At 44.2% G+C, this 14,597-nt stretch overlaps 2 protein-coding genes across 3 annotated transcripts; both read right to left on the reverse strand.

The window, feature by feature from the left end:
* Positions 1–29: 29 nt before the first annotated feature.
* On the reverse strand, positions 30–1,169 carry LOC311040664 (OX-2 membrane glycoprotein-like; the record flags this gene model as incomplete). The annotated part of the gene is made up of 2 exons (XM_084050993.1): positions 30–334; positions 842–1,169. 2 exons carry the CDS (start codon positions 1,167–1,169, stop codon positions 30–32), a joined length of 633 nt encoding a protein of 210 aa, XP_083907119.1.
* Positions 44–13,990, reverse strand: LOC311040868 (OX-2 membrane glycoprotein-like). 2 transcript variants are annotated; one of them, XR_014600333.1, is made up of 8 exons: positions 13,815–13,990; positions 12,323–12,661; positions 11,655–11,948; positions 10,996–11,034; positions 10,818–10,909; positions 10,635–10,681; positions 842–1,180; positions 44–334 (listed from the first exon to the last, which is right to left on the reverse strand). XR_014600333.1 is itself a non-coding variant. In XM_084051239.1 (6 exons), the coding sequence occupies exons 1-5, from the start codon at positions 13,867–13,869 to the stop codon at positions 10,848–10,850; spliced, it is 789 nt and encodes a 262-aa protein (XP_083907365.1). In that variant the 5' UTR covers positions 13,870–13,990; the 3' UTR covers positions 10,570–10,681; positions 10,818–10,847. The 2 variants fall into 2 exon arrangements, 1 of the variants encoding a protein (XP_083907365.1); XM_084051239.1 differs by lacking the exons at positions 44–334; positions 842–1,180 and having other exon boundaries at positions 10,570–10,681.
* Positions 13,991–14,597: the final 607 nt, after the last annotated feature.

Consider the following 14,597-nt stretch of genomic DNA (forward strand, 5'->3'; position numbering starts at 1 on the left):
CCCTGAACCTTACATTGTAGTTGAAATCATCATCTCTCACCTTGTTTGTCAGAATTAATGACCCTGGACACCTCCGTCACAACCCCAGAGTAGGAACGCACCTCACAGTGGACCTGCGTGCCGTTGCTACAGAACCTTTCCAATGTGACTGTACTGGTCACTGTGATGGTACCATTAGCGTTGGCTACATGGATGGTGCTGTTGTTTGAAGATCCTACATCTCTGGGGACCTCCAGAGTTACTGTCGGAGCGGGACGGGACACAGCTGAGCAGGACACAAGCATCTGCTCTGTGCCGTTGAGTTTTGTGGTGCGTAATATGGGCTCAGGTTGTTCTGCAAAACCAAATGGGTATTTTGTCTTATACTTGTGAGGACAGCAACCATGAGATGTGAAGTTTGGTACACCAACCTTAACATCTTAACCCTAAACCAAAGCCTTAACCATATACATTTGTAAGAACTGGGAATAATTTATACCTGCTGTTTCTCATCTTTGTATTAAGGACATATTTCATTTTTGTTTGTTAAGGTTACAATACAACACAACACAACACAACACAACACAACACACACACACACACACACACACACACACACACACACACACACACACACACACACACACACACACACACACACACACACACACACACACACACACACACACACACACACACACACACACACACACACACACACACACACACACACACACACACACACACACACACACACACACACACACACACACACACACACACACACACACACACACACACACACACACACACACACACACACACACACACACACACACACACGACCACTAAGTCTTCTTACCATAAACTGTGAGACAGGTTTTCTTATAGATGGCTCCTTCAGGATAGGCATTAAATATACATCTGTAGCAGCCCTCATCTGCTTTGGTTACATTCCTGACCACTATGGTACTATTCTGAAGTCCTGTCTCTTTAAACTCCACTTTCCCCTGAAAGGGAGGGTTGATCTTAGTGCCAAAACGTTTGTTGTAGGTGGCAACGTCCTCTGTTCCTCCTGGTATCATTCTCTGCCATGCAACTTGAAGAACGTTCTTGGATTGTGTGAGTTGGCAGGTGAAACGGGCCTCCTCTCCCACCATGGCCGGTACAGGATTGTGTGTTTGGATCATCTCTGATTGTCCTATAAGTGGAGGAGGTGACAGTTATAAGTACATATCATTGACTGTACCCAACATATTCTCACTCTCAGGTCGTACTATAGTGATGAGTTGGGGCAAAAGCACGGTCCGTACACATTTGGAGCGATGGCTCCCCTGTCGTGTCATTTTTCAATGTTCCGGGTAGTCCCAGCTACTGAAATGCAGAACTACATTTAGTGTTTTGCATTCTGCGTGAATGCCATGATAATGTTAAATAGTGGCAGGCCAATTGCCTTTATGGTGTAAGGTTTTGAGGCACTGTTAAGAGAATGAGGTAAGAGTTTTAAGAAATGCATCCAAGTAACTGAGAAAAACTCTAATGCTTCAGTTCACTTTAACATAGGCTTACATACGTCAGTTAATTTATCATACCTTCTGAGAAGAAGAGTTCCAGCAGAAAAACCACAAGTGTGTGAGTGAGATGAGTATTTCTGTTCAAAAGACAGAACATAATGCCATGACATTGTAGCCTAATGCTACTATGTCAAACGTGATGCTAGATTAGGTTACATTGCCTAGGTTACTGTACACAGGAGAAACTAAAAGGAATGGGCACTGGAGCGAACTGGGCACTAAAAGGAAGTGGGCACGTTAAGCTTATTGTGTAATAACACAATAAGATTAAGGTGTAAGACTTGAAGTTGAATTGTATCTATGACTGTGTGACGGTGGCCAGGTTGTCACATGTAACTTGCCCCTTCTTTTTAGAATGCTGACACTCTTTACTTTGTCTCAATAATGAATAAATAACAATACACATTAAACTCACAACAATAAAATATCAGTTGCACGGTAAAGTGCGGGGTGCGTAATTACTGTGAGAATAATACTGTTTGTTAGGTACTGCAAGACTACGCCACCTTTTTATTTAAGAGGTAGGGTCCTCTGTAACACTCTTTCTTAGGCTATTCACAGGTTCGAGTTTACCCAGGTAAGTACAATACTTTTAAATGAGAACAACACTTCAACACATATCCCTTGGAGAAAGCTGGACGGAGACAGGTTTGTATAAAAAGGTAATCTATTTTATTAAGCTAATACAGTGGCGTCTATAAGCCATAAAATATTGAAAAGCATAAACAAAATATAACCCTAATTCTAAAACCTCAACCTCCTAATGCGCCCACTAACTAACTAAAATACAGGAATACAGACAATCACCAAACACTAAAAACAGACAGGGCTTGTGCAAACTATAGCAAATAAATAATGAATTTAGCGTTAAAGTGCCAACTATTACTGAAGCAGTAAAGTGCCAAGTGCCAATTCGATTGCTATATGTCATATACTCATCACGGTTCAATGCAAAAGGTGGGAATGTCCTTATATGGGGTTTAACTGGAGCGGGGGTTTAGGCCAGGAATCACTGTCTCTTCTTGTCTTCGTGCGTATTGCCTGCAATCATAGAAACTAGAACCAGTTCATCTGTTCAGGTATATTTCACATATGAGGTTTAGGACCGTGGGTTTATAAAGGTAACGTTGCATAGAAGGACACTTACTCGCCCGCCAGACTGTACGTCTGGCTTTGAGGGTGTGAAGCGCGCAACGTTATCGCCACTGGACCTCTCCTCCGTTCCTTGGTTCGTCTGTCTGTCCTCCCCGTCTCTGCTGCTACTGCGCCGTCTGCTCACCGTCCGCTGCTGGTGGCTTGGTACGTGCCGCGATCACTGTATTCCCCACCTCTGCTCCGTGGTATGTCTGCTCCTCCTGTGCACAACCGTCCCTTCTGGCTGTCACTTCCACACTGCCCTGTATGCCTGTCTCTCTGCTGTCCAAGTGGCTCGCGCTCACTTTTGAATAAGGTGGGCCACACCCTACTCCGCCCTCATTCGCTCTGCCACCAGCGTGACCTGGGGACATTGGCCGTCCGCTGTCACAAGGCCAATGTCACACAGCCTATAGGGGAGTCCAATGTCAAGTGGCTCGGGGACCGGGGGGAAATACATTGTCAACCATAAAACATGCAGTGCAGAAATATAGTTAAGAGAATGATGTTTTTAAGTGCGTAATACAGGTTTTTCATCATCAATAAAAAATGTTACAATTTGGTTTCACCCCCCTGCTTTGACCCTGTCACATCCCCCCCCACTTTTCCGTTGCCAGTCCCTGCAACTGTCCCTAATCATGTCCATACCTCTGGGGTGGCTGGCCTATATTTGCTCTTCCCGAGCGCCGTGGCTCATCTGGTGCTCTCGGGACGGAGAGAAACCCATAATACTGCGGCGTTGTTGCTTCTACCTGCTCGGGCTGCACTACAGCTGGGGGGTCCTCGTGGGGCGACCTGGGGGCTACACACACTTTCAACGCATTTCTATGTATGGTCTTTTCTCGCCCCCCCTTCTCGGGTCTGACTCGGTACACCAACCCCGTAGCTCCCACCTGTTCCATCACTGCGTAAGGCTCGGGGTCCCACCACGTACTCAATTTCCCCTGGCCATCTCTCTTCCTATTTCGAATCCACACTCTCTCTCCTGGTAATAGGGGTGTAATACCGGCCCTACGGTCATAAACCTGCTTTCTCCTCTTGGCCGTTTCTCCCATCCTCTCCCCTGCGGTCCTATAAGCTGTCGCCATTCTCTGTTGGTGGTCCTGTACCCAGCCACCCACTCCCATGCGCTCTTGCGCTGACTGCACTCCTAACTGGACATCTATAGGGCGCCTCAAATGTCGGCCAAACATTAAGTAGGCGGGGGCATAACCCGTAGCACTATGGATCGTGTTGTTATAAGCATGAACTAACTCGGGTAAGTGCTCATTCCATCTTCCTTGTTTATCAGTGTCTAGTGATCGCAACATGTTCAGTAATGTCTGATTAAATCGTTCCACTCCACCGTTCCCAGCCGGGTGGTACGGAGTGGTGCGACTTTTTGCAATACCATAAGTCTGACATAAATGGTGCATTAACTCGGACTCGAAGTTGGGGCCTCGATCTGAGTGGAACCGGGCCGGACAGCCGAACGGCTGGATAATATGCGTCCATAACGCACGGACAGTGGTGTGCGCAGTCTGGTCTCGGGTGGCAATAGCCCAACTATAACGGGTGAATAAGTCAGTAGCTACCAGAATGTTTTGCCACGCATCAGCAGGCCTACCTAATGTGAGGAAATCAATGGCTATTACTTCTAGTGGATATGAGACTTCAAAGGGTTGTAAGGGGGCCCGAGGCTCTGACCTGTTCCTCTGCAGGCTGCAGGCGACACAACCCTGTTGTAACTGACGCACCGCTCCCTCCATGCCTGGCCAATAGAACCGACGTCGCAGCTGGGCCAAGGTCCTCTCCAACCCAGCATGCGCCGCGGCCGTGTGGATTCCTCTCCATACCTCCTCTCTGCGTGAACCTGGACAAATGATCTGTGAGTATTGTTCTTTGGTATAAGGATCGGTCACCTTCCTATATAACACATGATTTCGTATAATCAGTTTGTTCCACTGGCGTAACAGTTGCCGCGCTCCCCGAGTCCAATTCTTCCTCTCCACCATATTAGGGGCTCTCCCCCGTTCCACGCACCTCTTCACCACCTGCACATCTGGATCCCGATCCTGCGTCTCTCTCCACTCATCCTCCCGGGCTGCTGGCGTCGATTGTACAGCCGCCACATCTACAGGCTGCACTGGGAACCGCGATAGGGCATCAGCGTTGGCGTTGTTTTTGCCCGGTCGATACTTGATGTCGAAAGTAAACGACGCAAGTTGAGCAGCCCACCGTTGTTCCACAGCTCCCAATCTAGCCGTTTGGAGATGCGCAACAGGGTTATTGTCCGTAAATATTGTGAATCGAGCGCCAGTGAGATAATCTTTAAACTTCTCGGTCACGGCCCATTTAAGGGCCAAAAGCTCCAATTTGAACGAGCTATAATTTGCGTCATTCTGCTCGGTCGGGTGGAGACTGCGGCTTGCATAAGCTATTACACGTTCGTGACCGTCTTGGACCTGGGCTAGAACCGCTCCCAACCCACGGCCACTCGCATCAGTGTAAACCACAAAAGGCTGTGTATAATCCGCATACGCTAACACCGGGGCTTGTGTGAGGGCACTCTTTAACGCATCAAACGCCCGCTGGCACTCCGAAGTCCACTCGACTTTACACTGGTGGGATTTTACGTCATTTGGGATTCCTATCAATAAGTTGTTTAAGGGTCGTGCTATAGCAGCAAAAGAGGACACGAAACGCCTATAGTAACCCGCTAGACCTAGAAACGCGCGGACCTCGCGGACCGTTGAGGGTGGTGTCCAGTCCCGCACTGCCACCACTTTCTCCGGATCGGGCCGCACTCCCTCTTTGTCCACGACATGGCCCAGAAATTGCACTTCCCTCCGCAGAAGTTTGCATTTGTCTAACCGCAGCTTCAGTCCATGTCTCCACAGGCGTTGGAAGACGAGCTCGAGGTGCTGTAGATGAGAGGAGAAGTCAGGTGAATATACTATAATGTCATCAAGATATACCAGCAAGGATTCTGTCACCTGACCACTCAGACACTGCTGCATCAGCCTCTGGAACGTCGCGGGCGCATTACAAAGCCCGAACGGCATGCGTTGAAACTCGAACAGGCCCAGCGGGGTCGTAAAGGCGGTCTTCTCCCGGTCCCGGGGATCCATTCCTACTTGCCAATACCCGCTGGCCAGGTCTAACGTGGAGAACCATTGCGCCTTCGTCAGGCTGGTGAGCGTCTCTTCTATCCTGGGTAGGGGGAAGGCGTCCTTGTGCGTCACGGCGTTAAGTTTCCTGTAGTCGACGCAGAACCTCCAGCTGCCATCTTTCTTCTTGACCAGTACGATAGGTGCCGCCCACGGACTGCAACTCTCCTTGATGACTCCCTTCTCCAGCATCTCATTCAGGAGGGTCTTCATCTCCCGGTACATGGAGGGCGGCAACGGCCGGTGTCGCTCTCGTATGGGTGCCGCGTCTCCGGTCGGTATCTGGTGTTGCACGACGTCCGTCCGTCCGAAATCCTCGTCATGGATGGCGAACACCTTCTTCCACCGACACAACATCTCGTGTAACTCTCTCTTCTGCGCCTCCGGCAGGTCATCACGCTCCGTCAACACTTCCATCTCCCCGCGCAGGTTCGAGTCCTGCCGACTACGCCAAATATGTGACGGTGGCCAGGTTGTCACATGTAACTTGCCCCTTCTTTTTAGAATGCTGACACTCTTTACTTTGTCTCAATAATGAATAAATAACAATACACATTAAACTCACAACAATAAAATATCAGTTGCACGGTAAAGTGCGGGGTGCGTAATTACTGTGAGAATAATACTGTTTGTTAGGTACTGCAAGACTACGCCACCTTTTTATTTAAGAGGTAGGGTCCTCTGTAACACTCTTTCTTAGGCTATTCACAGGTTCGAGTTTACCCAGGTAAGTACAATACTTTTAAATGAGAACAACACTTCAACACATATCCCTTGGAGAAAGCTGGACGGAGACAGGTTTGTATAAAAAGGTAATCTATTTTATTAAGCTAATACAGTGGCGTCTATAAGCCATAAAATATTGAAAAGCATAAACAAAATATAACCCTAATTCTAAAACCTCAACCTCCTAATGCGCCCACTAACTAACTAAAATACAGGAATACAGACAATCACCAAACACTAAAAACAGACAGGGCTTGTGCAAACTATAGCAAATAAATAATGAATTTAGCGTTAAAGTGCCAACTATTACTGAAGCAGTAAAGTGCCAAGTGCCAATTCGATTGCTATATGTCATATACTCATCACGGTTCAATGCAAAAGGTGGGAATGTCCTTATATGGGGTTTAACTGGAGCGGGGGTTTAGGCCAGGAATCACTGTCTCTTCTTGTCTTCGTGCGTATTGCCTGCAATCATAGAAACTAGAACCAGTTCATCTGTTCAGGTATATTTCACATATGAGGTTTAGGACCGTGGGTTTATAAAGGTAACGTTGCATAGAAGGACACTTACTCGCCCGCCAGACTGTACGTCTGGCTTTGAGGGTGTGAAGCGCGCAACGTTATCGCCACTGGACCTCTCCTCCGTTCCTTGGTTCGTCTGTCTGTCCTCCCCGTCTCTGCTGCTACTGCGCCGTCTGCTCACCGTCCGCTGCTGGTGGCTTGGTACGTGCCGCGATCACTGTATTCCCCACCTCTGCTCCGTGGTATGTCTGCTCCTCCTGTGCACAACCGTCCCTTCTGGCTGTCACTTCCACACTGCCCTGTATGCCTGTCTCTCTGCTGTCCAAGTGGCTCGCGCTCACTTTTGAATAAGGTGGGCCACACCCTACTCCGCCCTCATTCGCTCTGCCACCAGCGTGACCTGGGGACATTGGCCGTCCGCTGTCACAAGGCCAATGTCACACAGCCTATAGGGGAGTCCAATGTCAAGTGGCTCGGGGACCGGGGGGAAATACATTGTCAACCATAAAACATGCAGTGCAGAAATATAGTTAAGAGAATGATGTTTTTAAGTGCGTAATACAGGTTTTTCATCATCAATAAAAAATGTTACAATTTGGTTTCACCCCCCTGCTTTGACCCTGTCACAACTGCATTATATTTAAAAAATGTAGCTGTTTGTATCATGAGACCATTCACACAGTAGGCAAATATTACACAGCAATAAAATGACATTTTTTATTCAGAATGTGGTACATTTTTGTTTGAATCAGGCATCAACTATACTATATGAATCATTTTAATGTGAAATACTCGCCAGGGATTTCCGTATAGTTTATTTGTCATGTGTAAAGATCTTCGGTGACCATCCCACGTTACACTGTTATTTCTTGTACTGATGGGAGATGTTTTGGTTCTAGAGTGGAGGCTGTGTCCTGTGTGGCCCTGTTACCATTATTTAAGTTCAAATGCTTTGACGCCTCTCCTTTTCACAAGTTAATGATGATGATAAAACAATACATGTAAACTATTATGTATTCTAAGTGCTCTAATAGTTTATTATCTAGTATGTTAGTTAGTGCAGTGATTTCTCAACCTTGTAATTTCAAGAACCCCCAATTTGATTAGGCCACGGACCACCACTTGATATGTTTTTTTTTTTACCTCAATCTCTGAAGCTGTTTATTGTTATACATACCTGTAATTTGGTCTGATATGGTGGTCTGTCATATGGGTCAGAAATCAACTGCAGCATTCTGAAGTTCAAATGTATTTTCATTGGCAGCCCTTTTAAAAGAGGTTATCTGACGCTATCTGCTGGCCGAACTGAGAATAATAATGGAACACGCGTTCATATGAAGGGGAGTTATATTCTGACGAGAGTTGGAACATGTTACCTGCAGTGGTAGACAAATAACTCACATTTCTTACTTATTATGTAGAAATACTCTGTTACAAGTAAAAGTCTGGAATTCAAAATCCTTCTTGAGTAAAAGTACAAAAGTATTGGCATAAAAATGTACATAAAGTACCAAAAGTAGAAAGTACTCATTATGCAGAAAGTTACAAGTTTTCAACTGTATAAAATGTATAAAAATCTTTTGAAAATAGACGATCTACAAGCTCGATGCGTTGCATCGAGACCCATTGTGAGCTTATAGATCTGCTATTTTCAAATGGCCGAAATGTATAGGGCTGAAGTGGGTAATGTGTGTTTTGTAATAATAATCACAATCTACAAAGTAACTAGTCACTAAAGTTTTCAAATAATAAAAGTAAAAGTACTATATTTGCTTCTGAAATGTAGTGGAGTAGAAGTGAAAGTATTGAAAATTGGAAATACTCCAGTAAAGTAAAAGTACCTCAACATTTCACTTAAGTACAGTACATGTACTTTGTTACTTTACACCACTGGGAACATGTCTGCAGTTTGTGCCAGCACAGCAGTAGCCTACGGGGAATGATGACTGATGATAATAGAATGGTGCAAGATTGTGTAGTATTCTAAGAGTTAAAAGTATAATCTTGTATTGAAGTCAGATCTAGTGTGTGAGCCAGTGTAAAGAAATAAACAAGATGCTAAAATGTTCTCCTCCTGGTTAATATCCTGGCAGCAGTATTTGTGCAATGTGTAAATTAAATGTTTGATTTTTAGGCTGTAAACCTAGCCTAATCCAAGAGCCACCAGAGGGCACTACATTAAAACCAAACATACAAATATATATTTAAAAAACAAAACACATACAGACATCAATTCAATAACAACTAGAAAAAGTGCTCCTCGGAGCACAAGTCTCCGCCAGGTCAGGTAGATTATTGTGGCCTCCTGGTGGCGCTATAATAGGCCAATGTGAAAAGGGTGCCATTTCTTCTTAGGCCTTGCACGACAATCGGACACTGCATTCATGATTTGAGGCATTTTGTTCCAAAACTGTGGTTTGCTAAATTAGACCTGCTGGTGGCGCTATAACAGGCCAATGTGAAAAGGGTGGCATTTGTTCCTCGGCCTAGTGGGAATGTGCGTGTAAAATTTCACGGAAATGGCAGACTGCGTTCATGATTTGAAGAATTTTGTTCAAAAGGGATCTATCCTGCAAACTTTGGAAGCCAATGTTAGCCAAGTAGGATGGAATATGAAATATCGGACACATCCATCGTGATCACATGACTATAGAGATACAGTGTACCGATTTGAGTGATTTTTGGACAGAATCTGAAGGAGTAAGAGCAAAACAATTGTTTTTACAAAACTCAGCCTCCTGGTGGCGCTCTAAAAGGCATATGTGAAAAATTCAGGGCAAAGGTTTTTCCTTGGCCTCTAGGGAGTGTGCGTGCAAAGTTTGATTCAGATCGGTGCAGTTATAGCTAAAAACGTGAATTGGCCTGTTATAGCGCCACCATGAGGCTGATGTGAACGTTTTCAAGTGTCATTTCTTCCTGGGCCAAGTGAGAATCTCTGTGGGAAATTTCACGGAAATCGCATGCTGCGTGCATGATTTGAGGCATTTTGTTCCAAATGAAGCAATCCTGCATACTTTGGAAGCCAATTTTAGCCAATCAGGATGGAATATGGAAAATCAGACAGATCCGTGTTGATCACATGGCTATAGAGATACTGTGTACCGATTTGCGTGTTTTTTGGACAAAATCTGTAGGAGTAATAGCAAAAAATGTGTTTTGCAAAAGTCGGCCTCATGGTGGCGCTATGACAGGCTGATCTGAAAAATGTGGGGCAGAGGTTCTGCTGTGGCATCCAGGGAGTGTGTGTGCGCAGTTTCACAGCGACAGGGCCAACGGTGGCGGAGATTAGCTGTTAACAGACAGAAGGACGGACACACACACACACACACACACACACACACACACACACACACACACACACACACACACACACACACACACACACACACACACGGACGGACGGACGGACGGACGGACGGACGGAGAGTAAAACATACTCTCCCGCCAGCCTTTCGGCCTGGCGGAGACAATGAACAGCACATGTGAAAAGTGAGACACTATAAAATGTACATACAGGGATTTTAGCTGCCATTCTCACAATGAGACTTACAGTTGAGTTTACAGGTAGATGTGTCACAGTCAGGGTCATTGTTTGACCTAAAGGAGAAGTTAGAAAAAACAACAGTCTGCTATAACTAGGGAGATTCATCCATCTATGTTTAGAGACCATCTCAGGTTCAGCTGAACTACAACGCAAATACTTTTATTACAGAATATGACCTTGTAATGCTACCTTGTTCCTTCTTGTTGAAGTCTGAAGAGACTAATCCAACTGTGATGATTGCAACACCACCAACACGAGCTGAAGCACAAATAGCCAATAACCTGTGAGCAAAAGAGGTAGAAATGTTCATGTATGTCTTACAATTAAAACACAAGATCATACAGACACATTGATGACAATAACTTACTGAAACCATTTTGATCTGCTTCAGATTTCTCACACATATCTGGGGAAAAGTATCGTAGTGTAATTAGTAACATAATTCATAATCATCTATCTATCTATCTATAGCACTGGTCCCAAACTGGGGGCCGGGACCCCCAGGGGGGTCCCCAAATTATTTTGGGGGGTCCCCAGATGATTAGCTTAATGTGCAACATTGTTTTCTCAGTCAACAGTAAACATACCAACATACAGTATAAGTGTATACAGGGTATCTGCACATTTCTAAAGTGACAATTTAATGAATTTCAATACCTTTTTAATAATTGGCCAAATTGTCAAATATTACATAAGAAAGAGGCAAACATTGTGAAAATAGCCGATCTACAAGCTCACAACGCCTCGCAGTGCGAGGTGTTGTGAGCTTGTAGATTTTCTATTTTCACAATATTTATCTGTGGAAACCGAGTCAAACTAAATGTATCTAAATGTAATACCTACAATTCCAAGTGCTTGTCAGGGTCCCCAGTTCAAACATGATTATTTGGGGGGCTTGCAGCCTGAAAGGTTTGGGAACCCTTGATCTATAGTACCTATATGTACAAGGTCACTAACCTCAATCTATGTTTTTGACCCCGAACTCGAAATAAAACATTACAATTGAAATTTGAAAACATCTCTTACCTTGTTTGTCAGAATAAATTACACTGGACATCTCCTTCACAACCCCAGAGTAAGAACGCATCACACAGCGAACCTGTGTGCTGTTGCTACAGAATCTTTCCAATGTGACAGCACTGGTCACTGTGATGGTACCATTAGCATTGGCTGCATGGAAGGTGGTGTAGTTTGAAGATCCTACATGTCTGGGGACCTCCAGAGTTACTGTCAGACCAGAATCAGACACAGCCGAGCAGGACACAACCATCAGCTCTGTGCTGTTGGGTTTTGTGATGTGTAATATTGGCTCAGGTTGTTCTGAAAAACAAAATGATAATTTTGACAACTTGGCTTATGCTTGTTAGAACATTGTGAGGCCTACAGTATATTCATTCAACAACCATTTTGAGATGTTAACATCTAAACCCTCTTAAAAACACCAAACCTGTGAGGCATGTTTTCCTATACAGTAGATGGCTCCATCAATAATTAAATCAATTGTTGTTTTTCCCCGCTTGATAATTTTGACAACTTTTATTCCATACATAGCCCCAACCCAACCTTCACACACACACACACACACACACACACACACACACACACACACACACACACACACACACACACACACACACACACACACACACACACACACACACACACACACACACACACACACACACACACCTTACCATAAACTATGAGGCAGGTTTTCCTATAGATGGCTCCTTCAGGGTAGGCATTAAATAAACATCTATAGCAGCACGCATCTGCTTTGGTTACATTCCTGACCACTATGGTACTATTCTGCAGTCCTGTGTCTTTAAACTCCACTTTCCCCTGAAAGGGAGGGTTGATCTTGATTCCAAAACGTTTGTTACAGGTGGCAACATCCTCTGATCCTCCTGGTATAATTTTCTGCCATGTAACTTGAAGGACATTCTTGGATTGAGTGAGTTGGCAGGTGAAACGGGCCTCCTCTCCCACATTGGCCCTTATAGTATCCTGTGTTTGGATCATTTCTGATAGGCCTGTAGGTGGAGAAGGTGATGGTTATAGTTATAATAGCATACCATTGACTGTATGAACAGGGGCATAAGGATGAATACAATTTGTGTGTGTGTGTGTGTGTGTGTGTGTGTGTGTGTGTGTGTGTGTGTGTGTGTGTGTGTGTGTGTGTGTGTGTGTGTGTGTGTGTGTGTGTGTGTGTGTGTGTGTGTGTGTGTGTAGGTCTAATGGAACAAGCAAACATTAACAGCTAGCTGATATTCATATTTTAACATCTAGTGCATACATGGGCAACTGGCGGCCCGGGGGCCACATGCGGCCCCCACCTTCACTTAATGCGGCCCGCAGGTTAATATCGGAATACTGATATATTATTGATTTCAGCAGTTACAATTGCAAACATGACCCGCTTTAATTACTTCAGTCTATATTAGTAGCTTAATGACTAGTATTACAATTCTATTGTCTTTTTTATGTCCAATGTATTTGTATTGAAGTTCATAAAGTTAACATGAGTATAACTAAATGCATTTGAAATTAAATAAAAATGTTACTTTTCAGGATTCCAATTCAAACATAGCAAACAAATATATCAGATTTCCAATAAAAAAATAGCAAAAATAGCAGATCTGTACAATTGTAGATCTGCTATTTTTACTACTTTTGTGTGACATAGAATGGCCCGACAGTATATGCACTGTGGCCCTCTGGAGTGAGTGTGGAAATATAGTGGCCCTCTCCATCATCAAAGTTGCCCACCCCTGATCTAGTGTGATCGCAGAAGCCAACTAAAAGTGAGCTCCCCGAAGCGTAGATCCCCGCCAGGCCAGATTGCCTACCCAGAGCTGTGTCAGTGTGCAGTAGTCAGGACCTCATGTATTGTTTTAATGCATTCAGCAAAAAAAAAGGGGAGGAAAAAAAAAGGCTTTTGCCCATCTGTGGTACACGTATCATAGTTTGAAAACCAGTGAGCTATATCTAATTGGCTAATACATGGATTAGAGAGACACACAAAGTCACGAGAAACTAGTAAGGTTCTCACAAACGCTTTTGTGTTTGGGAATTCCAAGTTAATACATTTGCATGCAACTGGATTAAGTTTACAAATCAATTCATATAGCTGCAATATAATCTTATATAAGTAGACTATAAGGACATTCTGTTCATTAAACTTACCTTCTGAGTAGATGACCAGTAGAAAAAAAACAAGTGCGTGAGCGAGATGAGCCATTTCTATTTAATGACTTGAAATACAGTCGTTAATTGGATCGTAAAACTAAAAGCCCAAATTCACATAATGACAAAAAGTTCCAAAAAAAAATCCCTGGGAACTCTCATGGATTTGCTCTCTCTTGTTGTTGCAACCCGGAGGAGTGGCTCACAGACATAACTACAGTGTGTAGATGCCTACCAGGCATAGTAATTAGATGTTATCTAATTACTGGTTACTGCCTCGCCAAATGTCCTGCCCTGCTAATTTTAACTTCAAATGGGGAAACATGCACATGACAGTTGGTTTTTCTAACTGCTCCTTTAGGTCAACCAATGATTCTGACTCTGACACATCTACCTGTTAACTCAACTATGTCAGAGAGTACTTGTGACTTCAGGATCACGAGTTCAATCCCTGCAGTCTATGCATGTCTTTCAAGAGAAAGTGTTGAATCAGACAATAGTGTCCTTGAAAAACATACTGAACCATCTGTTAACTCATTCTACCATACTCTTGTGGTTAACACATAACTGCCCCTCACCATCCTGGTTCCTGTATATGTCTAAATAAAGCAAACAAGACAGGGTCTTATAACGGCGTGGCCTCACTGGATAGCAAGTTACTAGATGTGCAGTTTACAAAAAAAAAGAACAGCATCTAAATGCCTAAAATTTGAGATGGAGGAGAAGTCTGTCAACTGCTGTATGTATAGCTTTGATAGTGGCACTGAGTTTTTGTGACTCAAT

The sequence above is a fragment of the Gymnoscopelus microlampas genome (assembly GCF_963454915.1).
Source record: "Gymnoscopelus microlampas genome assembly, chromosome: 24".
NCBI lineage: Eukaryota > Metazoa > Chordata > Actinopteri > Myctophiformes > Myctophidae > Gymnoscopelus > Gymnoscopelus microlampas.